Genomic DNA, 27751 nt, shown 5'->3' on the forward strand with positions numbered 1-27751 from the left:
AGGACAAGAGAAGGTGCTGGAACTGTCATATTTCACAGGAAGGCTATGAGTGGTCCTGGCTCTGTTTAGCCCCTCTGCCCCACACCACTCTCTCTCTCTCTCTCTTCATCTTCCTCATCTCCTCATCATCGCCTTGTCCCCACATGCTCCTGCTGATGGATGAGCTCATTTGCTGCAAATCTCTTTCGAGTCAAACCGGGACACTGTTGTTGCCTCCGTGCTACTTCAGTGGGCGCAGAGTATAGAGATCTCAGCGTATAAATACCGTACGTGCACGCGTGGAGGCGCGCGGGGGAAACCGCATGTTCAAGTGCACGTAGGTGTCGGGGAGAAACGGATTCTCTCAGAAGCGGTCCGGGAAGTGGTTCTTAGCGTGTGTGTTTTTACAGCGACACCCAGGAGAAACGCACACAAACACACACTGAACAATGTTGTTAGTATTGCATTTGTCTTAACAGCACCACAGAGGGCTGAATCAAAAGCATTGTAAATGCAATAACACAGAGCAGGAAACTGCAGAAGATGAGATTGCCTTGTTTTCCCCTCCTTGGTGATTTACAGTGTATACGGGCCAGTACTTGTTCACTGTAGTCATAGAGACAATGGATTGGCAACAGGCACGCTTAAACCAATTTAGCGAATGAATTTCTCTGAGCAGAAGCATTGTCTCGCGTTAGATTGAAGTTCCAGCGTTGTTGTTTATTATTTCAGACCCATTGCTCTTGCAAAGCGGCTTTCTAAAAATACACTTCCACAGATAAGCCACTCCATTCTGATGTGTCAGATTTGATACAGACCACGTCTCTCTATCCGCCGGGCCCGGGGCCTGCTCCGGCGACCGAGCCAGACTCACAATAACTATGATGAATGCAGTGTCCGCAAGAACAAACCAGCCATTTGACACTTCATCTCCCTTGATGCATTATCCGCTAATATCCCGTGGATCCGTGGCGGGCCGTTTGAAGCTCTGTGATCTGGTGTGACTGGGCCTCTGCTGAGCTGCCCCCCCCCCCCCCCCCCCCATGCACATAGGTGGCTGTAATCATCTTACAAATGGCAACGTCTTACTTCAAATGTGTTTTGTTAGTGGGAGCAGGCTTCGGGGGGTCGGACACAGCATCTGTGTTACTGATTAGGAAAACTGACTCTGCCCAGCTTGGCCTTCAAAACTATCTCTGAGATCCTCTCCAGCTCGAATCCCACTGAGGACGCTTTAAAGTAAAATGGGTCATGGGTGTGTTTCCCAGCATCTGACTGAATTTGTTTTCATCCGTGCAAGCAAATTTGATTTTGCACGTGAGCAGAGAGAAGGCTCAGCATCCTTTAAATGTAGATGAAGTGACAGGTCTGAATTAGAGAATTAGGTGTGGGGGGGGGGGGGGGTGAGATAGATAAACGAGAGATAGAAGCCCTGCCATGAAACGGAAAGGATCACATACACAGAGAGATATAAAAATATCACTTGAGAAGGGTATTAGCGGTTCAAGGGAGGGGAAAAAAAAAAAAAAAGACTTTCTGATATTTAGCAGCTGCCAGATGGGGATGCATCAGAAATCAGGAAAAAAAAACAAGATTGCGGAGAAAGAGATAGTTTGGTTCCTTCAAAAGAGACGCTTTTTTTTTTTTTTATTTGGGGTGAGATGAATAAATTGCCATTGATCTTTGAAGTTAATCCTGATTTGAGACATCAAAATGATTTGGAGATGATGTGTTTACAGAGGGTGGGGAAAGTCATCTGAGAGAATAACTTCTGAAGGATTTCACTCGGATTTACACGCAAATAAACTCACAAACGGTGCTGGATCTGACTGGTCACGGAGGCTAATAGATTATCACTTTTCCCTTTTCCAGACGTGAAGGCTGTCTGGGGGGTTTTACTTGACCACCAGAGGTGCTCGTAACACCATGCCGACTCAGCTGCAACTAACGTTTTGCCGCTCATCTAGTAGGTAGTAGCAAGAGTAGCTTTTTCGGTTCTGAAGAACTGGTTGAGACACACCTATGGGTGTCAATGTGGGTGTGACCCTTCCAAATGATTAAATTATTTAAAATCACTAATAATTTTCCAACTCTGTGCAATCAGCCAATTAATCTACCTTTTAAGTATAACTTCACTCCATGCACGTCTGAGTTTAACCCAGAAAACCCAACTCAAACCAAACTTTTGTTTCTAATCTATTCTAATGGAAAGGTGGGAAAAAGAATGTTGGAAAACAGGAAAGACCTTTACCAGAGTTTACCCTGGTGAGCTAGACTGACTCAACCCTCGCCACTAATTAACATCCAGGAGAGCATGAGAGGAGGAAGTAATCAGTGAATCAGCAGATGGTGTTTGGCTCATGCACGGCTAGTGAGCTGTAAGTCTACACATGCATTTGTCTGTACGAATAAAAGTTCAAGCACGAAGGAAGGCTAAGATAAGAAGGAAGACGACAGCTGAAATATACAGAGGGATGAAGTCTGGAACATAAACTTTAGGCATCAGCAGCAGCTTTTCTCAACGTCTTGGAAGCGTAGCTGTGCTCGCCTGATATGCTGCTGCGCAAAGGCACCTGGAGAGGGACGGCGCTGATGGAGACACATCTAAAAACACCATCATCCTTGTCAGGGCGACATCATCTGCAGACATCCTGACCTCAGCGAGAGATTAGCAACTGTTGGTGGACTTCTGACAGCAGCTTAGGTTCCCAAGTTACATCGCGCAATCCAGTGTGCGACCAGGTATTGGCCTTGTGTCGGATTCAGGGAAAATAATTGTGCTGCTGGAGACAATCAGTCCCTTGGGAAGATAGTTTGGAAGGCGCCTTTGAAAGGAATCGTTTGAAGTGTTTTGCGCCGTCTGTATTGTATTGTTTGCATTATTTTTGGATTGTCTGCATAAGCTTGCACACGCACACTTTATGCTCAGTCCCTTGTATTGTACTTAGTCCTACGTCTTCATGAAGCTCCATGGTCCTGGAGGAACGTCCTCTCACTGCACTATGTACTGCGCCTGCTATATATGGTCAAAATAACAATAAAAACCTTTTTGACCTTCGACCTTTGAATCCCCCTGAGTACGAGAAGCTGGTTAGTAGCTGTCAGCAGTCCGGATGGAGAGCCAGGTGTTTCCCAGCGGATGTCGGATGCAAGGGGATTAGCCGCTCAGTCTCCGCCGGTCAGAGCCTTCAGCAGCTTGGGCATCGGAGGAGAGGAAGAGGAGAATGAACCATGCGCCGTACAGCCGAAGGAGCAGAGAGAGACTCAAGAAGGCTTTGGCTCAAGAGAGAGGAGAGCCAGGGACTCCAAGTGGCTAGCAGTCTGGACACACGCTGGGGCCTGATCCCTCCCTCGGTGGGGTCAGCAGGAGAATGCTGAAAGAGCCGAAACTCTCAGTGAACTCAGGGAAACCATCACTGACGACGTGTCCAGACTGAAACATCAGCAAATGTATTTCTACAACCTACAGCAGCAAACATTTAATGTCATGGTTTATCCAAAAATGTATAAAAAGAAAGGAATCTGGACTTGTAGAGTAATCGTTTTCCACAATAGTAGAAAGGTGCATGTCCCAAAGTGCAGGTTTTGAATGTCATCCAGGTCAGTCCAGTTTGGATATCCTTCGTCTTTGTTCACATCTTCTAGTTTGACATTATATCATAAACACCTTAATGCACAATAAATATATGTGCCTTTCCGTCGGTACAGATGGAAATCTTTAACAATTTTTTTTTAAGGGAACTCCAGCAGCAGCAGTAGCAGCAGTAGCAGCAGCAGCAGCGACGGCAAAGAATCGGTTTAACCTCTCACAGCGTAGCCTACAGACAGATTCTGCAGGCAAGGCATCACACAAAGTGTCAGAAACATCTGTTCAATCTGTTTCGTGCTCCAGTGGACAGTATGCCGAGATCTCAGGGCACACGGCTCCAAAAAAAAAATGAAGCACTGACAAGTCTGTCACACTTGATGAAAGAGGGAACAATAATAATCCTGTTGAAACTGCCGGGCAAAAAAAAAAAAAAAAGAAGAAAAATGTGAGGAAGGGGAGCAGCTTCGTACACTCGGCACACAGACACGTCAGTGAAACAGTCCAGATAACACAAAAAGAGCCTTTTTGTGTCGTTCTCAGCCTGCAGCAGAGGTATTTCATGCTCCAGACAAAAGTGCTGTGTCCTTCGAGGGGTGAAACACAGGGGGCAAGCGCGGCTGGCTCGCGACGGGGCCGAGGAGCCCGGTCACCGCTGACGAAATAGAGTTCACCGGGATGTGAGAAGAGCAGCCTTCAGGCAGCGGATGAAACGGTTCAGACGCGGCCAAGCGCTCGCTATTTGCCATCGCGCCTTTAAAAGTTAAAAATACAACTAATTAGTCCTTCTTCAGGCCGGCGAGAGGTAGCAGCCTCCTCCCCACACCCATCACCCCATGTCCGCGCGCCCGACTCATGGGATCGGCATGAGTGCTTAATAAGTGCTAAAACAGACAGGAGCTCTATATAAAGCCCCTCAGAGATTTCTCCGGTTCAACGCACCAGGCTTTGGCGAGTCTTTCTTTTTTCATCCCCTTGTTCATTAAGTAGATTTTAATAACTGGAATTTCAGTGAGTCAGCCCCGAGAGCCCGAAAGTTACGACTTTTATTTTTTCCTCCGTCTTGAAACATGAGCGAACAGACCAAAACAGAGTCGTCATGCGGGGAGTACGGCAGGCCCGACCGCTGGTACCCCCTGAGAAAATGGTGGCAATCCAGTCGGCTTTTCAGTCAGGATGTTGGCCTGCCACCTCTGCTGGAGCCAGGGGACGCTCGTTGGAAGGATGTGGACTGGCTCCAGAGGAGTTTGGCAGCCTGCTCCTGGCCGGGGTACATACCCGCCCCGCTGTTTGTGCCCCACATCTCAGAGTCGATGCATCATCCAGGCCAGAAGATTAGTCAGTGGAGGGTCAGCATGGATGTGGCTCACTTCTCCCCCTCGGAGATTTCTCTCAGCGTCAGAGACGGATTCCTGGAAGTTGGAGGTACAGGACTTTGGCTTACAGCTCTGTTAATTAAACGGCTCACAAGGTTCACTTTGTTAACATTGCTAATTGCTTTTACACACAGAATAGTTTCTACTCTTAGTATAGGATTATTAATCTTTATCTAATATTATTATCTATTATCTAAATAGACGTTTCTCACAGTTCACAGAATAAACGCCTTAAAAGCAAACACTGATGGGGGGAGAAAAATGAAGCTGAATGTAAAAAAAAAAGCTGTTTAAATAATGTGCTAGGGGAAATTAAAATCACAGCTCTGTGGCAGAAATTAATTTCTGTGTTGAGTGGTTTTCTCTGTGTTGCTTGATTCCTCTGTGTGCCCTCACATTCCTCCCCATAAACGGTAATCCGCCCCTAGGGAAGCACGAGGAGAGGCCAGACGAGCACGGATTTATTACCAGATGTTTTACGAGGAAATACAGGTACGCAAAGCAAACACCGACGTTAACCTGTAGATGATAAAATACTCACGCTTTAAGGCTTTTCTAAACGCCAGGCAGCAGCCGAGGCTACGTTTGCAGCAGTGTTCAGTCTGTGAAACGCTCGGCGAGCTGTAAAATGAGACATTACGTACATTAGTTTCATTTCATTGTTTGCACTTTGCGCGTAGAGGCGTTGTGAACATGATTTGTGCCATTTTCAGGCTCCCAGCCGAGGTGGATGTTACCAAAATCACGTCCACACTTTCTGTTGATGGTGTCCTGACTGTGGAGGCTCCGGTCCCCGAAACCTCCGTCCCTGCTGCCTTCATCATTCCAATAAAGGTGATCACCACTGGAAAGTTTATTTAGATTTACAGAAATACTAGAAGTTATGCTCAGTTTAGATGAGAATATAAATGTGGTAAATATACACAGATCAGCCACAACATTAAAACCACTGACAGGAGATGCAAATAACATCTTCTGACAAGTCAGTGTCCTGCAGGGAAACCAGACCAGGCACCCCCACCCCATAGCAATGACACTCCTTGATGGCAGCAGCCATCCCCAGCAGGATGCAGCCTGACACAGACACACATACAAAAACAGAACAGCACAAGGTGTTGATCTGGCCTCCAAATTCACTAGATCCCAAACTGATCAAGTATCTGTGGGATGATCCACAGAGGACTGTAATTCTAGAGCCAGCAACTGGTCAACCTAGCTTATGCCAAAGATTGGTAGCAAAATCTGTCACCCAGTACATCTAAAGCTCACTAATGCGTTATATATATCTCCTTCTATATGACTCCTGTGTTCTCACCTTTGAAATACAAATTCAATAGTAAGGTGGGGAAAGAAAGCTGAGGTATCTTTCATATTTCATGCACAAACACAGGTGGAGATAGAGGCGCCGGGTGAAGAGGAAGCAAAACATGAGGAAGAAGAGGCAGCAGCCAGCCACACAGAGGCCGAGATACCATCTGCAGAGGATCACAAAGAAGAGTCGCCATTAGAGACACACGGCGGTCAGGTCCAACCTGGCAGTGCCACTGGAGAAATTCAGCAGCAGGAGGAGAGGAGGGAACAGGAGGAGGAGGAGAAGGAGGAGAAGAAGGAGGAGGAGAAGGAGGAGGATACGCATGAAAAGCCAGCTGCTGGAGAGCCGGTTCCTGCAGATGATGAAGGCACAGAGAGTCTAGAAGATCCTTCTAAGCCCCAGGAAACCATGGAAAGCCAAGAAACCCTGGACCCATCCAAGGAGCTGGAACAAAAAGAAGTGGCCGTGGATGGAGACGTGGAGGAAACGGCAGGTCCAGGGGAGGCGGCTGAGGAGGTCACTCAGCCTGAGGAGCAGGAGCAGGAGCAGGAGCAGGTCCAGAGCCCAGAGCTGGAGTCTGCTGACATAAAGCAAGAACACGTCAAGTAAACAGGAACACAGAATCATGTTGAGAAAACCCAGAAATAGCCCGCAATAGCTTGCTTTGCACCAGTTCGACACGAGCATCTTAGCCAATAGATATAACAGCCACGCAGTCACGCTGTCTTTGGAGCTCCAATAAAACACTGGCATGTGAAAATAGCTGTGTTGTGTTACTCATTGCATCTACATGCTTTTATACCATCACAGCCTTAAAATAAACTGCAGGCTAGATATGTGTGAGTTCACAACTTTTTTTTTTTTTAATGAATAATAACTTGTGAGAATCATAATCAGTACGCGAGCGCAAAAGATTTAAGCAGCGCTTCATTATCGGGCTCGCTTCAGACATCAGTCAGAGTCTATACGTGTGCACAGCTGTCACTTGAATGCATGAATAAATTGCGAGAAGGAGGGAGGAGAAACCGGCGGGGCTTCGGTGTCGCCGTTGCCGTGGCAACAGCACAACCCATACGCAGTGGCGGTAAATAAAACAGTTTATGCGAGATAACACATCACACGTGCGCCTCTTCAACGCCGAACGCTGTGGAGGCCTTTTGTTGTTGGCTTCAGTTTGGAAACTTTTTAAATTTAAAAATGATCACCCCTCCCGATTCCAACACACAGAGAAGATTATTTCTGCAGTACACTGCATTCAAACGCTCTGGCAGGGCCGCCTCAATGAGTTCGGTCCATTCTGCGGCACGCAGCGGCGCCAATCTCACCCAGCACTAAGCCCTCCGCTAATCTGCTGCCCAGTTCCCTCTGTTATCCAACAATAACACCACAGGCCTCTCTGGAACCCTGGAACCCTGGAACCAGGCCCGCGAGTGGCACGGTTCCTCGGTGAAAGACACAGATGTTCAGACACACTGGGAGACGGGTTGGACGCGTTTACTGCATCAGTCGATACAAAGACATCAACAGAAAAAGGAAGCCGGGAAGAAATGTCTTAAAATAAGTACATCAGTACATATACTATACTGCAAATCAGACTGATATTTACTGTGTAATCAATTGGCACATAATAAGGTATATCAGTGGTGGGCCGTGCATATTCCACCTAGACCTCTTAATACCTCTTAATCATTATGATGCCACTGCTATAGAAACCATCAACTTCATACGGATACACAGTAAAACAGGACATTGCATCATAGACAGGTATCTCATATAGTGAGATGAATGCCATTACAAGGAACTCACTCAGAACAATTCAAAAAGTCTCCTCTCACTCACTGTAGCCGTTCAAATCCAGCAGAAGCACCCAATAAAATGACAAAAATATACATAAAAGATGTAAATATAATTCATTTTACTCACCAGAACATACAAAACTATTTAGAGTTCTCCTCAGAGCCTGTCAACCAAAGGTAGCGCTCATAGTTGCTGACCTGAAAGTGGCTGGGTCAGGCTAGCTAGCTTCAGGGTTGGGCGGCCTTTCCTCAACGTTTTCTTCAAAGTCCACCATGAAAATGTCTTTCTAAGAAGATCTGCGTTAACGGGGACGATTTGCTTGTGTAGCTCGCAACACATGAACATGAACCGCTAGCTTGGCTTAATTAAAGGGAGCGGCTCTTTGACCGTCCAATCAGGGGACGTGAAAACGTAGACCACAGAGAAGGACTAAGAATATGAACTTGAAACGTGATTGGTTAAAGGAACAGCGTCATTACAATGTGTTTCAAGATTCAGCAGCCTGCAGTTTTAATTGTGAAGGCCCAAGCAGATTTCTTTGACTCCAGCAACACATGACAGCTCATTCATTCATCTTCTGTACCCGCTTATTCCTGTTAAGGGTTGCAGGGGTCTGCTGGAGCCTATCCCAGCTGTCATCGGGCGAGAGGCGGGGTACACCCTGGACAGGTCGCCAGTCTATCACAGGACAGCTGAAATATGATTGGATAAAAGCTCTAATGCAAAGTTACACTGGCAGAAGCACCACAGCTGAGAGACAGATATGCCATAAAATGAAAAGAATAAACTATTGGAATAATTTAATAAGATTAATGGGAAAATATTAAAACGTAAGTCAGTGATTTTGATCAAGTTTAGGCCAGCAGAGAAGGCTTCGCAGCCCTGACGGAACTACCACTGAGGTATATTTACAGTAAGTCATCCTTCAACAGATGGTGTGCCCTTTAGGACACACGTATAAAATATCAATTATGTTTTTTTATAGTGTTCAGTCACTAAGAAGATCCACACCTGTAGAAACCCCAAAAACGTAAAGGCACTCAACTTAATAAAAGAACATGCATCAAGCTGCACAAGATGTATTAAACTGTTTGCTCAGTGCCTGATTGTAATCAAGGGATTTTAGTGAATCTATAGTTGTATGGAAAAAATTATAAATATATATAGTGTATATTTACTTTTAATTCTATTTCTTGTAGGTTTGTACATATGCAAATATTGTACATATATTGTTTCTCAAATTTTTTTTTTTTACTGCCTTACACCTATTTTCTTTTTACTAGCAGTTTTCAAGAGTTTTTTTTTTTTTCTTCACTTTTTTTCTGTGCATCTGAACTACTGTGACCAAGCAATTTCCTTTGTGGATCGATAAAGTTTATCTAAGTCTAAAACCATTATGTTTGCTGAAAACATCCTTACAGTCTGCCATAAACCATTTGTTTTGTGATTATATATTGCTTGCAAATGCAAAAACTTAAACTAAAGCGCTGCTACTGTTTGAGATTTTAAAATCTTTATCATGAAAATTAGAATAATGCCAACAGCAAAGTCATATTCACCATTTATTCAAGGTCGCCTAAGAGAAGCTAAGAAAATAAGACTCCTGACTCATTTAGACTTTTGCATTTTGTATTTAAATATACATTAAAAGACACATTGGACTGGAACAGAAAGGGAAACAAATGAATTAAAACAATTTAGAAAGTCAATTAATCATTTTATTCATTTTAACACCAAAAAAACACAGAAAACAAACAAAACAAACATAAACAGATTCCTTTTCTCTTTCGTGTTTTCTTAGTCTCCTATTAACTTCTATGACGTTTGAATTGTTTTATTGTCTGAACATACACATCAGTACCTTTTTTCCTGGACAAAATTATCAAATTAAATAATAGATGATCGATAGATGCAATGGTGAAGAGCAGTAAACCAGAACTGTATTAAGGCGAACGCTGAAAACTTCCACTGTGTCTCTGTTCAATTCTTGTAAAAAAAGAAAAGAAAAGAAAAGAAAAGAAAAGAAACTGCAGCTTTGATATGGACTTAATGCATATTGTACATTTTAATTTCAGGTATCAATCAACAGGAAGCTGAAGGCCACACAATTCATATCAAACTTGTAATGGTTTGTGCAGGAAGACGGTGTTATTTCAGTCGGGAGGAGATTCAAACTGCAGGGGCCTCCTGGGGCTTAGGGTCCTCCACCTCCTGCATTTCGCCACCTTGGGAGCCCTCGCTGCTGAAAAGGTAATACGGAGGCGTCTGGCGGGCTTCGATGATGAGGACGCCCTCGGGGGACAGAGAGGCGAAGACGGTGAGGGGGTCCACGTCTATGGGGATCCTGATGAAACAGAAGAGAGATGGGAGCAATTTAGTGGAAGCTGACATGGCGGAGAAGTTTAAAAGAAATATGTTAATGCCAATATCATTTTTATTGATGGAGCACATTTAAAAACAAATGTTGACAAAAGTGCTGCACAAAGTGAGTCGCAGAAGTAAACATTAACAAGTAGACAGTTGACACAAAAGACAAGGAGGAGAAAGAAACTAGAAATTAAAAATGCAGCTCTCAAATTTAATTAAATGCCAAAGAATAAAAATAATTTAAGGAGGGATTTAAAAGCAGGCAGTGTCTGGGCCAGTCTGCAGAGGCTAATAGTTTCAGATGTAAAGATGGGCCGCGGATCAGCTCCTTAACAGAGATGCCAAAGCAAGTACAGCTCCCCCTGGTGGTTGGCTGCAGTATAGGTCATAAGCTCCACCCCCTCCATGTTAGTGGATGGGACTTGGGCCAAACTAAAACACTAAAATACACATAAAATAAATTATTTTCAAGGATTGTATCCGTCTTTTTAGGCAGGTAATATAATGTAGATGTACGTTCAAGCATCAATTGTTTGGATAAGTTTCGTTTCAGAAACGTGTGGATGTGACATAATGGCGACTACCAGTTGCTTGTGGATGCCAGCCACTCCATAAAGAGTCCCATGGGACCGTGGGAGGAAGTACAGTGTATAATCCAACATTTCCTTGTAACTGGTGGAGGTAGAGCCCAGCGTAGCATAACGAAACGAAAATGTGAGTGAGTCTGGAGGAAGTGTGGTCAGGTCATCGATAACGTGGCTCCGCATCGCTCCACTCTCGTACCATACTGATCAGACTCTGACTCAAACTAGCGTCAGTTTGGCCAATGCAAGGACGTGGCGACACATTGTCCATATTTATATACAGCCTATGGTTTCAGAATTTGGAAGCTGCAGCTGCGTTTTAACCTTGATGTAGTTTACCTGAGTGATCTGAACGGGACGTGTGATAGTAAGAGTTCAGAGATCAGCTGGGCCTAGTCCTTTTAGTAATTTGTGCACTAAAATCTTAAACTCAACCCTAAAACGTAGCTACTAGGAGTCAGTGAAGAGAGGTCACTGTATGTGTCCCTTTAAAAGGCAGCACAGCTGCAACTGACCGGTCTGCACCAGCTGCAAGCGCGAGAGAGGGGTCTGTTGAACACCAGCACAAAATAAAGAGAGCAGTGAGGAGAAACTGCTCAGTACCTGCTTGGAGGTCACGAAAAACCACTGACATTTTTCTCCATAACAGCCGCTGTGCAAGCACCGTCGAAGTCTGGGTATTTTTCATTGACATTTTGTCAATACCCATAAACAGCCTCCCATCAGATTATTTTACCGCCGTGTGTCTAGCAGCGACAAAATATTACTTGGCTCAGGAGTTGGCAAGACTGTTATTAAAAGCGGTCACCCTGTCCTCCTTGGCTAGCCCTCCTTCCAAACTCACAAAAAAAAAAAATACCTAAACCCCCCCCCACCCTGGAGATGAAGTGAAAGTCATTAAGGGTTTTCATTAAAAATCCACCAGCTCTGCCGCAACGAGGAAGGAGAGAAAACACATGTGCGCACACCAATTTAGGAGACTGCCATCCTCGAATGTGTCTGCAGGAGTTTAACACCTGTAAATTTCCCCCGGTGCATATTTTGCAAATCTGCATCTCTCATCCGTCATATAGGCACCACCTAATTTAAGCTAATGGATGTTTGCTTTCATTTTTGACTCTTCTCACGCTGAAAATGTTATATTTTCCACAGTGGAGCGGGATAATTGGCTTCCAAACCTTGCAGGAGGATGTTGCTGAAAAATCAGGCTGGAGCTGCAATATGCAAGGATTTAATTCTGTTATACAGAGTCGAGGAACAAGGATGTTTCTGAATCTTATACCCCATACTATAAATCTACGTATAATACATTTCCCTTTGGGGATGGAAGTACTCTAAAAGTTTCTGCACACACACACACACACACACACACATACTGACGCAAGCGACCTCTGTTCTTTGTCAGACAGCGTGGCCAAATATGGGTATTATAGGTTTTCTGTGTGAGCAGCCAAGTGTTGTTGGGAGTTAATATAAACACCAGGCTGCTGTGTGCAGAGGAGAAGACTCCAGCCTCCATTTAATTAGACAGGAGCCTCTACTGGCCTACCACTCCACTGTGAAATACAAGACAGAATGGAGCGAAGAACACAATAAACCCCACGTAAGCTGCCACGTCTATTTACAGACATCACACAGTGAGCTTTAAAGGTCCACTTCAACAACTCAGAGGCCTGAGACACAAAGGGTTTTCAACCAAAAATGAAATACTAAATAATACAAGAAAAGCAGATTTTGGCTCATGCACAAACATAACAAAGAACTGTGAGATAAAGAAGGTTGTGTGAACGATAAAACGAGTCCAAAGATAAGTTTGGAGGGCGAAGGACACGTGGGTTCAAGTGGGAGGGTTAATGGAGGCCAAGAGGTTTAAAGGCATAAAACTTGAAACTGCTGGCGAGTGCTATCTGTGATCTGGATCACACCGGCATCGAGCTCACCCAGATTCATTTCAGTTTCTTTTCTAAAAACAGGTTTTATCATCACTTTTACAAAAAAAAAAAAACATCTTGAATATCATTCTACTGCAGAAAAACATTTACAAATGCAATGTGGAAAAGAAAACTGCGGTGAAATATATTTTTAGTCGCAATGTTGAAACCAGACGCTAAAGAAACACACATTAAGATGCTAACAGAGGTGAGGCTAATGTGCACATGTTTCCATTGTTGTTAGCATGCTAACATTTGCAGTGATCAAATGTGCTGTAATTTCCAATCAGAATGTTAGCATGCTAACATTTGCAAAACAAATTAGGATGATGATGGGAGAAAGTCACAACAACATGTGCACGTTAACCTCACCTCTGTTAGCATCTTAATTTAACATGTCATCATGCTAACATTTGCAGTGATCTGGTCGGAAACTACAGCTATATTTGATTTGTTTATTTATTTTTGAGGGAGCTACTACAGAGGAGAAGTTATAGGATCACTACTTCAATTCCTTTCACTTCATTTTGTGGGGATTTTGTCATTGTGAACCAAATTCCATGGCAGCTGAAGTGGTTGTACAAGCTCTACAATTTTGTAAAACACATGATGCTTTAGAAAAAAAAAACTGCTAGACTTGTTTGGGAACCATGAATGTGTTTAATTTTGTGCCAATCCATCTGTAAATTCAGTGATGGTCCATCCAATTCAGCCAGCAGTGACTGATTAGATCAGTTCAGGGACCAGATATTGGTGATATAATAATTCTGGTGGGGGAAGGATATGTGTATTAAAGTTTTCAAGAAAAGGTGGTCACAAACGTGTTTTTTTTTGCCCGCTGATCCGATACCAATCTTTTAATATTCAGTATCGGCCGATCCAAGTCCCGATCCGATCCAAAATTAACAAACGGCTTTTCTTATCTTACTTCTATTCTCCTAGATCACATGCATGTGCACCGTGCGACTGTAGTCCAATAAACAGGAGCTGTCAAAGCTAATGGAGCTCGTACTTTGTGTTTGCTGGTGCAGCCTTTACCGGAGTAGAATCAATGTTTTTTTTTTGTAGTTGTGTAGTTTTTTTGGTGAAGTTGGTAGTATTGAATGATGATCTCCGACTACCACCTCGCCAAACATCCACACTGCATAATTTACAAATTTCTGTCTGACTCACTTCATTTTTCCTAGAGTAAAGTTCGACACCAGACACATTTAGTCACGTGATTATGCTTGCTCTTCTTCTCTTCTCTTTGATTTTTGGCGGCTTTGACGCTAGCTGACTGCCATTAAAACAGAACAAGAAGAAGACGTTTTGACGCTACTGGGACGTGGTTAATAAATAACTACAAAAGAGTCGGCTGAAGCCTGATACCGATCCGATCATTTTAAAAATGTCTTGATCGGCCTCCGATACCGATCTCCCCATACTAACCGGGACATCATTGCGACTGGCCATCCCATAGTTGTTGAGATATTCCAGTCTGGATCAAAGTGTCGTCCACAGCCAACAATAGCTTTTATTGTTTGAGGTAATATAAGCTCAGCTGGTAACTCAGTGAAAAGTAATGTAAAGTTGCACGTATCGGTACCGTCCACCTTCCTGCAAGGAGCCAACTGCTGCTAAGCAAAGTTTCCCGTTCTGACAAAGTCAAATCACTCAGCTGGCTCATTACATGGGACTCGAGCAGAAACCTTATCTGTCCAGCTCGGGGAGTTTATTTAAGTTTGGCAAGCGTACAGTTTATCTCAGGCATTGATTTTGTACAGCTGCCAAAAAACTGTCCAGTATGCTTTTCCCCTGCCGAGATTCTGAAGCCGAGAGACAAGACAGTGAGACCGGACACGGTGTGTGTGTGTGTGTTCATGAATTGTGAATATACAACATGTAACCCATATGCCCCTTCCCACTCGCTCAGACACAGTTGGAGTCGGTCCAGTCGTATCGTCAGGCAGAAGAAGAGATTTCTGAGTGACGCACCGTTCACGCTGTCACATGCAAAACAGATGAGGGTTGTTGTGAAAGCGAAGGAACGTGACCTGAGGTTATAGAGAAGCCCTCAGAACTGAGTCAACAGCAACGTTTTTGGTTAATAGCTTACACATTCCTCACTTGTTCAGCTCAACGGAAAAATCCAACTCTGCATTGTTTACTGCTCATCAGTAATACGTCTGCGCCGCAAAGAAAAGCAACACTTTTTAAAAGAATGTGCTTGTATTTCAGTTCTGCGAAAGTGTGAGTCAGAGAGGCTGCTAAATAGACGAAAACTATTCAATTCTGCTTGTTTTTTGTTGCGTGTCCTTGGTTTTTGTTCAGTTGATTTTGAGGTTTGATGTATGGTCTGATTGTTAAGGTGAAAGGAGAAAGTGGTGAAAGCTCGGTCTGTACGCCCTCAACTGCTCTAGGTTTAGCCTACAACCTAGAGGGTTGGAAGCATTTCTACCTGTCAGCATTCATTCATTCATTTTCTGTAACTGCTTGTCCTCTGGAGGGGCTGGAGCCTATCCCAACTGTCATCGGGCAAGAGGCAGGGTACACCCTGGACAGTGGAATCGAGCGGCTCATGTTGGAGTTGAAGTTAATTTCTGTGCTAGTCTTGATGCAGAGACAAGGAAACGCATTTCAGACCAATCACAGCTGTTGTGGGCTGCGTTAAGGAGACACCTAGTTACACTTCTGGGGAGGTGCACGTCAGGTCATGCTGTCGGCCCACATACCTACAGCGTAGTAAGTGATGCGCGACCATAAACCAAGCTTCATAAAATAAGCAAAAAAAAAAGGTAAGGGTTGATATTTTGAGGCTTAGGTACTAAAGGTTTAACATACTATGTCTTTCCTTCACTCTCAGTCTCGCCCGCATATAGTCAGTGGATTTGTGTTATCAAGGCCAGTTATTTATATTTGACCCACTCCCACCGCGACCACAACCACCACCCCTCCTCTCTCTCTCTCTCTCTCTCCGTCTGTCTGTCTCTAACTTCAGGTTTTATTTTGTTGAGGAGCATATGCCTGATTTGAAGGAATTCCAGTTCAAATGGTTGTGATATGAACAGTGTGGCTCTCCTGCTCAGTAATTAGCCAGCAGGAAATTACCAAGACCAGAGTGACGTGCCAGAAGACAGGGATTCGCACCAGCGATTAGTGTCGCCGTTTGAAGTCTTCCCACCGTTCAATTAAACGGGCAGAGGCGCCGAGACGGGCAGGCTTAAGGGAACCTATGTGTTGTCTGTTCGGCTTAGATGAGTTGAACTGTGAATGCTCTCTGTTAGACGCTATCAGTCTGGAGAGATAATAAATACCACCATTCATATATTTTATCTGTATGCAACACGTTGCCACAAAATGTCCTGACCTTCCTCAAGGTCATTTCCTTAAAAGGAGCATTTCTCAGTCTATGGCGGTTACATAGGTTAGCGGTTAGAGATTTACAGAGGGATTAAACGAGTCAGAGATGTAAGGAGATACAGTGTAAGGAAAAACTTGACGTTTAAAGGAAAACTAATAGGTTAGAGTTTTATCTTGAGTTAGCAAATTTATGCATATGTCTGTATTGTTCTTGATTGCACAAGTTACGTGGCGGTAGAAGGCGGGAGTTGTGCCTTTCTTAATACCACCACCACGGGGCGAAAGGTCCGAATTTTTTTAAGCTTGTACAGAAGAGATGCATGGAGAAAGAAGGAAGGCGTTTCATTGGTCACAGGAATAGTACACGCCCACCAGTGCAGGATGAGTCATGAACATTTTAAATTTGTTCTCCGGGAAAAAACAAATTTTAAATTTCCATTAAGAATACTTTACTAAGCTACTATCGTGTTATTCTTGGGCCACATACACTGACATGACATATAGAGTAGGTGACGTATAGCGCAGGAAAATCATCATGCAATCAGGGAGATACTTAAAGAATAACTATAATTTAATGTTTTACATTTCTATCCTGCTACTTAACCCCCTTGACCACAAATATGATGGTAAACATGCTGTATAACTTCAATGCAGCTGTATACGGCAAACTGTTTAGCCTGATTTAGCAACGCCATCAGCATAATCTAATATTTCTAGAAGTCCAAAACCATTCAAACCATGTCAAACATACGGCCTGCGGGCCAAAACTGGCTTGCTGAGGGTCAGATCTGGCCAGCAGGATAAATTTGCAAAGTGCAAAAAGTACATAGAAGACAATAACTGCAACTTTTCAATAAAATTGGTGCCTGTTCCTAATTTGTCCACTAGGTGTCTCATCTTTTTAGTAACTGTTGCTAACATACCACAACCAAACAGCAGATGGCAGCAATGTGGTGAGAGTACACTTATTTTTCTTAAAACATTTCCCATTGTTCATCAAATCTTTTGTAAAAGGGTAGTTCATTATTTTCATGATGTACTTGTTCTTCTTTGCACTAAAACAAAGGGAAGCATCTAGAGTTATTTATAGGTTATTATGCTGTTATGTTACTGGTCCGGGCCCCTTATGATCAAATTGGTTTGTATGTGGCCCCTGAACTAAAACGAGTTTGACACCCGTGGTCTAGATCCAAAATATGTGCTCGTAATTATGGTGAAAAGATTTTTTGTGTGCAAAATTAAGCGAAAGCATCATTCACTGCAAAGCATGATGAGAGTTCACTGAGACGATACTCACTGTATCTTCTTTGTGAAATTCTTTGTCACTATGCCGCCTTCGTCCTGTTTCTCTTCATGTTTTCCTGTTGGAAACAAAATACGTCAGTCGCTGAGTCGAGTCACCTTCAAAATACGTACAACAACAAGGAAACAAAGTTGTGGATCATAAATCCATGTCCTTATCACGGATGCTATCAGCATTTACCCAACACCTGTGAGCCTTAAATCCTCCATGAAAAGGGTGTTGATGTAACTGAGCTCAAACCACGTTTCACTTGGCACACACCAGGTTTTCCATTGCTCAGTCCCTGCAGTGTATTCGCTTTGGGACGTGCAGGGTGGAGTGCGTTGCTGAAATTATTTTCTTTCTTTTTTATTTCATCGTTTCCGAGAATGCCTCTCAAAGACGTGGTTTGAGCTTGGTAAGAACATCTAGTCCTAGAAACCCCCCGCCTCTCCCTCCGCCATCTCCCTCGTTGTCTGTTGGGTTTGCAAACAGCTGCTCCCGGGCTGCTAAATGTCAAAGCTGCCGCCAGCAGCGGGGCCTGTTCCACCCTTCAACCCCCTTTTGTGCACTTCAGGCTTGACTATGTGTTACCCTAAACCTCCACGGTGACGTCCCCGCCTGCTGAAAGTCCTCCGGAGATGGACGCCGCGACGCTGGGGGAAGCTCAGGAGAGTAGGTGCGAGCTACAAACGTCAGTGAAGTAATGAGATCAGTATGAAGACCTCCTCATGACTTCAAGTCTCTCACGTCAGAGAAAGAAAGTTCCAGATGTGTAGAAGTGGAACTAGAATGTTCTGGGAGGGGAGCACAGTCTTGATGTAATGGATAATGTTTTCTGTGAAAGTATCAAGGGCTTTACTATGACATGTGTGTGGCTCGTAATAGTTGCATCATTAGCTTTGTTTCCATGGACACAAGTAATCAGACTAACAGCCCAACCAGAACATCTCAATCAGAACAGACTGACCCGATCTGGAGCAATTGAGAGACCGTTGCGCAACCTGTTAATAATCCATCAAATACAAAAATATCTGTGCCTAATTACCGTGATAATGGTTAAGAGAGTGTTACACGGGGTAAACAACAGGTGACGGGTCGAGTCTCCAGTAGCGACAGAAACATGGAAGTCTGATCGGCACTTTAATACTCTAAAGCAGTCTTTTAATCATTGAACTGAACTGTTATTTGCTGCTTTTAAATAGTGTTGTTTATGCTGCTATGTCTGTATGTTTACTTGATGTTTGTGTCCCAATGTCTGAGGACTACGGACGGAAATGAGCTCCTAGCTAAATCCAGCATGCATTTGCACCAAGTGTTCATTAATTTGCACTGTCCTCAGCAAATAAACAAATAAATAAACACACCAACAAGATGAACTAAGATGGAAACCATGTGGACAGACAAATTAGGCTTTAATTGATGCTTTTATGGGCATGTGAACACATACGTCGTTGCTAATGGTCTGGGTTGAGTGGCTGTAGACTTGCCAGCAGACTGGCTACCTAACTCTAGGTAAATCTACTGTGTTTAGTTAATCCCACAGACACCCTCAATCCAGACAACGAAATATTGGCTTTGTAAATGTGGCCACAGTTCAAACACTGCAGCACTGCGTCTTCATTTCAGCCCGGGAGCAGATTTACTCTATTTATGGTTTGAAGTGTGTTTACGAGTGTAGTGACGAACTACTTTCCACCACGTTAAAAGGTCAAATTGTTTTGTAAAATGACCTCAGCTCAAATAATATAATATGTGACTGTTTCCTGATCTGCCACTAAATAGTTTTGCTCAGACGTGAGCACAAAAAAATAACTAAAAGTGAAACAGCATGACTCTTGGTGCTTAAGCTTTGCTGACCCCACCATCCACCCCAAAGAGCATGATACCTCACCACATAAACAAACAGGACAACATTTTAGGCTTATGAACAAAGGCCAGATGTTGTCATTTTACCAATAGCTCTAAGAACACTACCTTATCTACATGTTCATTGTGTTTCAGATAGTTTGGGTCAATTTGATCAAGCGCTAATTAGCGTAAGAGATATAAAAGTCCCCATGAAACAGTTAGTAGATTGCCATTTATTCACATACAGTATGTGTTTCCCATAAAAAACTAAAACTAAGTTAGGAAGGGTGCAACCCCTTCCCAAAAAGCTAGATCTGCTCTGATTGGTCCGCTCCAAGGCCCTACTCAGAATACGCCCTTAAGTGCAGGATGAGTCATAGGCATTTTGAAATAGTTTTCGAGGAAATTAACTCTGCTCTAAGGAAGGAACACAAAATTGCTTTTTTTGTCAATGATGAGCCAGATATTTCGACATCAAATCTGATTTCTGAGCAGACTTTTAAATTCGACATGAAAGAAATGTGTTAAGACATCAAAAGACACCCAGTCCTTACTCCTGAACGGATCTGTGTTGAGCCCTCAGGACCACACTGCTCCCTCTCTGACCTCTTTCAGTAAAGCTTTACACATGCTTCTGGGTTAAAGATCTGCTCATTCACGTACTGAACAACTCTGACATACTTCCATTACATTCCCTGTCACACATTTAGAAACAGGTTGAGTCACTGAGTCAGACAAGCCCAAGATGGCACTGATTGAATGACCCAACTGGCATACCAACAATGTGTTTATAAAAAACTTGGGAGCCAGGATGGGGGGCTGCTGTCCTTCGCGACCTCTTAAGTGCTGGGTATCCCTGGAATTCATCCGTTTTTTTTCCCCTGAAACTTAAAGAAGCAACTTCTACAGCTCACAGCACCAGCAGAGTCAAACTCTGGGTAGAAGTGAGGTTCTATTTCCGGAACATTTTCTCTGGTGTTTAGCAGCAGCGTGCGGCTTGTCTTATTGTAAACAGAGACTGTTGTCACGGGCCTTGCCTTAAATCTAAATCGAGCTCATGGGCGGCCGAGGGAATGATTCTCGAAGAATCTGAAACAGGTGTCTAAGCTTGAAGATCTGCCTGCCAACTTGCAACTCCCAGTCCCCAAAATCTGTCGCGCACTTCCATATCGAGACTTATTATTAATGCGGAGGCCACGTTACACCGCGGAGACTTTTTCGACTGCACGGCCTCAGTTACGCTGCCAAAGAGGAAGAGCTGATGTTTCGAGGGTGAATTAGAATCCTGAGAGACGCCGAGGTGTTAGGTTTCGCTTCATGGAAACCAGGTTAAATCCGATGTTGACTTGTGCGGACTGCTGCTCTTACGTGCATTTAACATGGCCAAATCCATGTCCACGTCTTTTTGTTTGATGCCAAGTCGTGGCTGTTGTTTAAAAGATGATTTTCTAGACGTAAAAGATTCAGTACAGATAAAATATACAGAATGGGGAAGCAGAGCCACAGCCAAGATTTTAGAACCAAGTTTTCCTGGCACATTCCTCCTCACCATTGGTTTTATTAGCTATTGAAACATTTTTGAATATATATAATGATTTTATTTCCATTCTATCTCTTTCAATATTTATTTCTGGTGGAAATATCATAAATATATTATTGTAACATTAATAATTCCCCATAAAGTGTCCTAATTTGTACACGTGTGATACTATTTGTAATATTCCTGATGTTTATATTGTATTTAATGTGTTTTCTGTTCAAAGTGCCACAAATATAACTTTGACCTGATAAATTCCTCCTTAAAGGGCACTTTGGAAAACAGGTGTTGCATTTAAATGTGATCTAAAAGTGATTTAACTATTACTATATGAATCTGAAATCTGATCTGATGGTTGTGGTAACTTGTCATCACTTTGACCTCCAGTTATTGATCAGAAGACATCACAGCAGCCACTTTACCTTCAATTAAGGAGCCTCCTCTCCAATGAACTCTGTCACAAACTAATTTAAACTCTAGGAAAAGTTGTGAAGTCATGAACTCACCTGACACTTCTACAAATCCGTCTCTCGTTTTGACGTTTAACTCCTCTGGCTTGAAGCTGTGGACGTTCACGCAGACCTTCCAGGGCTCTCCCCCGGTGGTGGTGGGGGAGCTCCGGGAGGAAGGCTCGCCGTACCTGCTGGTGTACAGCGTGGGGCCTCCGGTGGACTGGCGCGGGGGGAAGCCTGTGCGTAAAGTGCTGCTGAAGGGCGAGGTGCCGAGGCGCGTGCTGAGGCGGCCCGGCCGAGCCCACCCCGGCCAGTCCATCGCCAGATCGTCGGGGAAAGGTGACATCCCAAACTCATCCTCCATAAACCGAGACGTTAACTGATCCCTGAAAGGAGACTGATCTCTGAACGGCGACGCCTCTCCAAACGGGTCTCTGGGAAACCTCTGCCGGCTTCCCATGGTGTAAAAGTCTCCCTCTGCCATGTCCAGATGAGCTCAAAGCCAGAAAAAGTTGTTTTTGCAAAAAGTAACCCAGAAACAAAATATTTTCTTTGAAAATAAGAAAAGGAAGCACCTATCTCTGTGTGTAGTAAAGCCTTATCTCTTGTGGTTTACGCGCATCACCGTTACGCAACCAGTCACTTGTTGATCTGACCACAAACTCCGCAGTTGGACGCTCTTAAAACTTTAAAGTGAACTGAGCACGCTTCTTCTGGCTGGGGGTTTTATACTGGAGTGAAATTTCCCAGACGACGAGTCTGCACAGAAAGTGCGGGGAGGATCTGGAGAGCTCTCACACTACAAGAAATGTCCTAAAAAGAACTAACACTAAATCTTTAAACCCTTAAAACAAAGAGCATATCATTAAAATAATAGTTTGTTTTTAGGTTTGTTTTTATCAAGTTAATCATTCAAAGAGTTTTTCAATGTTGAATGTCAAGCACAAGCTTATATTAAAGTTGGATAAGTTGCTGGTGTGGATACTTTTTGCAGCGTGGACGCAACAGCTGACCACGGACCAGCCCACCTTTGACCAAACTGAGCAACAGGGTCCCTGTCACTCAACCAGAGCTGGAGCCTCTCCACCAGTCGGTGACTCACAGGCTTTTTAATAGAAGATAACGCAGAGCTTCAGGTCAAACGCTCTGAGGTCACAGCACGGATAAAACAAATCGACTCAGGACTGAAGATGGCGTCTGTTTACTGCAACTGATCAGCTGTTTCTTTTTGGGGAGCATCAAAACAAGACTGCAATTGCACTTCGTTCAGAACATAATTTTATATAGCTTGTTACACACAGTGAGTAGGAGGGGGGACGTTGGTTTCATGGGGTCGCGGTGGGAGTGATTGAGTTTCTAGGGGACACATTATTACATGACGCTGACACAAGATAAAACGTGGCAGTATGAAAAATATGTGCTTTTGCAATGTGCTCATATGGGAAAACGAGGAGAATATGCATAATGTAACACTGAAACAACGGATCACTATTGCTGTATGACCTTGTCATTGGAATTCTCCAAAAAATAATAAAATACACGATCAGAGGGATTTCAAGCACAAAGACACCTAGAGTTCATCCACTGATATAATCTTCTTTTCCCTTTTCACCGGTCGGTGCGTCTTAGCCGTGACATTTTGACAACAAGGCCCAGATGACATTCTGCAAATTAAATAATCACACATTTTTTTTGTTTGTTTGTATCATCTATACAATGCAGATGCATATTTACACCACAGTTACTTACAAATTCAAAAATCATTTCTCACAAGAACGAATGTAAACTTTACATCGTGAGATGGGGGAGCGCGGGTCGTCGCCCCTGGGCGCCCATCGAGAAAGTCTATCAACATGAATACACAAATGTCCCCCCGCGTTGGCACCGAGTCAACGCTGGTTGACATGAGACATCATCGGTTTGGAGTTTATGGTTTACGGCTTTTGTGCCAAGTTCCTTCCTCTTCTCGCATCACGCCCCCTCCCCCCTTCATTTTGTCCAATTTAGTTGACATTCAGGGAAATAAGCTGAGAGTCTTGAGTGCATAGAGAGCAGTCTTTCAGGCCTGGAGCTGCGGGGCAGACAGGATGATGGATTTGAAATGATCGAGAAATACAACTCTTTATTATATGCAAAGGCAGTTTCAGACTTTCCGCGGAGTCAAACTCTCTTGAAATCAACTTTGAAGGAGGAATTTCACATACGGGGGGAAATGCACTTCGTTCCTCAGAGAAACATCAGAGAACATTGATGCGGCACTCATGTCTGAGTGGTCTGCAGCTGGATATAAAGAAACAACTACTATTTCAGTTTTTCTGCAGAGCTGAATTAAGCATCTCTGTATTGTACTTTACAATTCAGAAAACAAACTTGACAGCAGTATTGATCTTTTCCTCTAACTCGTGACAAGAAAGCAAATAAGCTTGTTTCCCAAAATGCGCCAAAATAAAGGTCAGACTTTTTCGCCCCTCTCTTTTCTGAACATCTGATTCTACTTTGAGCTTCATGTGCGGGCGAGACGGCGGAACCCGAGAACAATTTACAAGAAACCAGAGAATTAATTCACAGCAGCGTCGTAAAAACTATAAAGTGACAGTGTTGCATAGAAAGACTGATCACTACTGAGGGCAACGACACACCAATAAATATTAAATAAGAAATAAATATGTATGGTGCTGCACAATTCAAAACATGACCTTCTGTCGCGGCATAACTCAAAGCCACTTGGTTTATGGGGTTTTGTAGAATGAAAATATTCATTCAAGTGAACTGAGAATCGGTGCTGTTTATCTGTTCGGATGAGGTACAGCCTTTTGTTTTCCTGTGCCTGATTTTAAAATCAAAATTAAATAAAATTCGGTGACTGATTGAACAGCTCAAACTGTTAATTTAAGCATTGGCGTTTGCTGCGTTTCCCTATAAAGCATCCTCCCTTCCCAAAACAAATCATCCACCGTGAGTTGTCGAGAAAAATGCCTCGAAAATTTAGTGAGAAGGGCGGCCCGATGTTTCGATCACTCTCTGTTGTATTACACAGACTGACATTTCAACTGTTTTCCACTTGATCGGAGGATAAATTAATTTGACATTTGAGCTGACGGGCAGTTTGTTTGCTGTCAGGCCACCGTTGCAGAGAGAAACATGTCTGTCCTCCATCTTGTCAAGTGCAGAGATCAGAGCGATAAAACTTTTCATTATTCCTGATAACAATCCCCCGGGAAGCCATTTGTAAAAGGCTTCAGATCAAACAGCTCGAATGTGAACTCAACGCTTCGCTTCTCAGTGCAAAATCCACGACATGCAACACTTGATGGGGAACGAGAAATGTCTAGTGTCCTCTTAAACATTAGTTTAAATATAACTACTCACCTGGTAAATTTGCATTTGCACATGTCTGAAACATATATTGCAAGTAAAGGAAATGGCTCTTAGACTCCGCGCCATCAATTATGAAATAAATATTGAGCTGTTTAACTGTTTGAAATCATTAACAGGAATAATTTAATGGGAAGCGTTCAGACAATAAAGGAATTATAAACTTATGAGCAGTTTCTAATGTAAATATCTAAGAGATGAACAGTCTCAGGCCATCGTGAGTGCTGATGCTGGAGGATGCAATGCAGGAACAAAGCAAACAAACAAAAAGACATTCAGTCTCCACTGGTCTCTGTGGGAAGAGTGACCCAAGACGGCCTCAGTCAAAGGTGTGGCTGGATCACTGTTGGGACATTTCCACTCAAGCATCAACACACAGTTGATTGCAGCAACATCCACCGTCCTCAGCTGGAGACCCGGCGGCTGTTTCAGTCTCTCGATGTGGTTCTCTGAGAAACCTAACGCCTGGACCTTTTGCGTTTGTTCAACAAACTGCGACTCCGGCTGCGACTCCGGGTCCCGAAGATGGAGTTCCACGACGAACTGCGGCTGTAGCTCCTGTAGGAGGAGTAGCTGTGGCTCCGGCTTCTGCTGCGGCTGATGCTGTGGATTGGGCTGCGACTGCGGCTGCGGGTGAAGAGGCTGCTCCAGGATGACACGCTGGTGGACCGACTGGAGGAAGGGCTGGGTCGGAAGTAAGGGATGGGTCGCTTCCTGGCACTGTGGACAGCCAAAAAAGATGCTTAGTGTAAAACAAACAGAAGTCTAAGATTAAACCCAGGATGTGAACCTTAAAGCTGCACTAAGCAATATTAATATATGAAAACATAATCAAAAGTTACTACCACCTGACGAAGAACTACCGCGCAACAAAGAACTACCACCCAACGAAGAACTACCACCCAACAGAGAACTACCACCCAACAGAGAACTACCAACCAGCTAAGAACGACCAATCACGAAGAACTACCACCCAACGAAGAACTGCCACCTAACAAAGAACCACCACCCAAAGAAACACTACCACCTAACGAAGAAATACCACCCAACAAAGACCTACCACTTGACGAAGAACTACTACACAACAAAGAACTATCACCTAATGAACAAGTACTACCCAACAAAGAATTGCCAACCACTGAAGAAATACCAATCACAAAGAACTACCACCCAACGAAGAACTACTACCTAACAAAGAACTACCGCCTAACGAAGAACTACCACCCAACGGAGTACTACCAACAAACAATTAACTACCACCTAATGAAGAACTACCACCCAGCAAAGAACTACCAATCATGAAGAACTACCACCCAACGAAGAACTGCCACCTAACAAAGAACCACCACCCAACGAAACACTACCACCTAACGAAGAAATACCACCCAACGAAGACCTACCACCTGACGAAGAACTACCATGCAACAAAGAACTATCACCTAATGAACGAGTACCACCCAACAAAGAATTGCCAACCACCGAAGAAATACCAATCACAAAGAGCTACCACCTAACGAAGAACTACTACCCAACGGAGAACTACCAACAAACAATTAACTACCACCTAATGAAGAGCTACCACCCCACGATGAACTGCCAACCAGTTAAGAACTACCAATCATGAAGAACTACCACCCAACCAAGAGTTACCACCTAACAAAGAACTACCACCCAACCAAGAACTATCACCCAACTCTGTAGCTTGCCCTTCAGAACAGCTTTGTGTTGTTCAGCAACACATGTCCAATCAGCGGCTTATCGATCACCCAGCAGGCATTGTCGTCATTCCCATTTCCGGCTACCTCAGTGTAAATCCAAATTTCCATCTCCTTTTTGGTCTCCACCAGCTTTTGAGGAAAATATCTGACTCTTCTCTCTTTTCAGACAGGCTATCTACACTTTTAATTGCACATCAGAAATGATCAGAGGGCATTTGCGAGTCCGGATATCGCCAGCTTTTCTGCACGGGCTGCTGTGGTGGTAACAGCATGACGAAGGGAGGCATCCCACAATGCGCCTGCAGACCTTTTTCTGACTACATGTACTCATAGCCCTCTGCTAATAGTGCATGCATTCTGCTCAGCACTTTTTCGCTCTGGATTTGATGTTGTTGTTGTTGTGTGTTGCATTGTGGGTTATGTGAAAGACAAATCTGATTGGAACCCCCTACGAATGTTGGTTAGATCCAATGCAAATCAATTTAAATCAGTCTGGATACAATCTGGATCTTCTACTATGTTCATCAACTAGTCATACACTGTATACTATCTGTTTTCATCAAAAGGCAGTGAAATGACAGGAGCGTTGTGCTAACTGCATTACAGATCTCTCAGACTTTCCCTTTTCTTTTTACATTTCATATCACATCTGTTTCTTTACCCCTGCGGTGGCTTTAGAGCCGACAGTTATCTCCTCCTTGGGCTAAATGCCATTTCGAGGTACTCGGCTCATCAGCGCGAGTGAAAGGTTTCAGGTTGGGGATTTGCCCAACTGAGGGGGAGGAGGGTGGGACTGGAAGTACATATTTGCTGCCTTTAGGCATAAAAATGTACATTGTGGCTATGAATAACCAGGCTGGGAGAGCTGTACCTTGTGATTCGGCGTGCTTCCAGATGGCTCGGCGAGTCTCTCCTCCTTTTCTTCATCGGAGAGTAGGATTTGCGTCTCCTCCTCTTCCCACTAACCTTATGCGTATGCTTCGCAGCTGTTTCTCTGGAGCTGGCTGTTCTCTTTCGGCCTCGTAGTCTGGGGAACAATGTGAAAATGTAATCGCCCAACAATGTCGACGTGTGTTTTTTTTTTGGTTTTTATAGACCACTAATGAGGCGTCATTAGCAGCTGTAACGCTGAGCAAAGTTCACCTGTCAGCACTGTATCTGGAGTAGCTTCCTCTGGAGCTCAGGCTGCCTCTTCGCCTCAGATCAGCTGAACTGCTCAGAGAGCGAGAGTACGAGCTGCAAGGGGGAAATTAGACACTTAG

At 43.8% G+C, this 27751-nt stretch overlaps 3 protein-coding genes across 3 annotated transcripts in view; 1 reads left to right on the forward strand and 2 right to left on the reverse strand.

Annotated features, from left to right (window-relative positions):
- Positions 1-4635: 4635 nt before the first annotated feature.
- LOC311493252 (heat shock protein beta-1-like) lies at positions 4636-5834 on the forward strand (the record flags this gene model as incomplete). The annotated part of the gene is made up of 3 exons (XM_084551811.1): positions 4636-4983; positions 5297-5433; positions 5655-5834. 3 exons carry the CDS (start codon positions 4636-4638, stop codon positions 5800-5802), a joined length of 633 nt encoding a protein of 210 aa, XP_084407937.1. The 3' UTR covers positions 5803-5834.
- Positions 5835-9685: 3851 nt separating this feature from the next.
- hspb8 (heat shock protein b8) lies at positions 9686-22099 on the reverse strand. Its single transcript, XM_084552322.1, has 3 exons — positions 21451-22099; positions 17572-17635; positions 9686-10394 (listed from the first exon to the last, which is right to left on the reverse strand). Exons 1-3 carry the CDS (start codon positions 21878-21880, stop codon positions 10220-10222), a joined length of 669 nt encoding a protein of 222 aa, XP_084408448.1. The 5' UTR covers positions 21881-22099; the 3' UTR covers positions 9686-10219.
- Positions 22100-24286: 2187 nt separating this feature from the next.
- The window catches only part of srrm4 (serine/arginine repetitive matrix 4), a gene marked incomplete at its 5' end in the record, with an annotated part of 67557 nt that continues 64092 nt past the window's right edge, over positions 24287-27751 (reverse strand). Inside the window, 3 exons of the mRNA XM_084551402.1 lie at positions 24287-25491; positions 27361-27516; positions 27633-27725. Of these exons, the coding sequence (XP_084407528.1) occupies positions 25230-25491; positions 27361-27516; positions 27633-27725 (511 nt within the window). The 3' untranslated portion in view covers positions 24287-25229. The remainder of the gene's footprint in view (positions 25492-27360; positions 27517-27632; positions 27726-27751) is intronic.

Source organism: Chelon labrosus, assembly GCF_963514085.1.
Source record: "Chelon labrosus genome assembly, chromosome: 9".
Lineage (NCBI taxonomy): Eukaryota > Metazoa > Chordata > Actinopteri > Mugiliformes > Mugilidae > Chelon > Chelon labrosus.

What these genes read in the sequence shown, in the direction of transcription:
- hspb8 (XM_084552322.1), bottom strand. Translation starts at nt 21,880, where the DNA reads ATGGCAGAGGGAGACTTTTACACCATGGGAAGCCGGCAGAGGTTTCCC. An exon ending in CGGATTTGTAGAAGTGTCAG is followed by an intron (nt 17,636 to 21,450) that starts GTGAGTTCATGA and finishes TGTTTCCAACAG; the next exon opens with GAAAACATGAAGAGAAACAG. An exon ending in AATTTCACAAAGAAGATACA is followed by an intron (nt 10,395 to 17,571) that starts GTGAGTATCGTC and finishes CTGTTTCATCAG; the next exon opens with GATCCCCATAGACGTGGACC.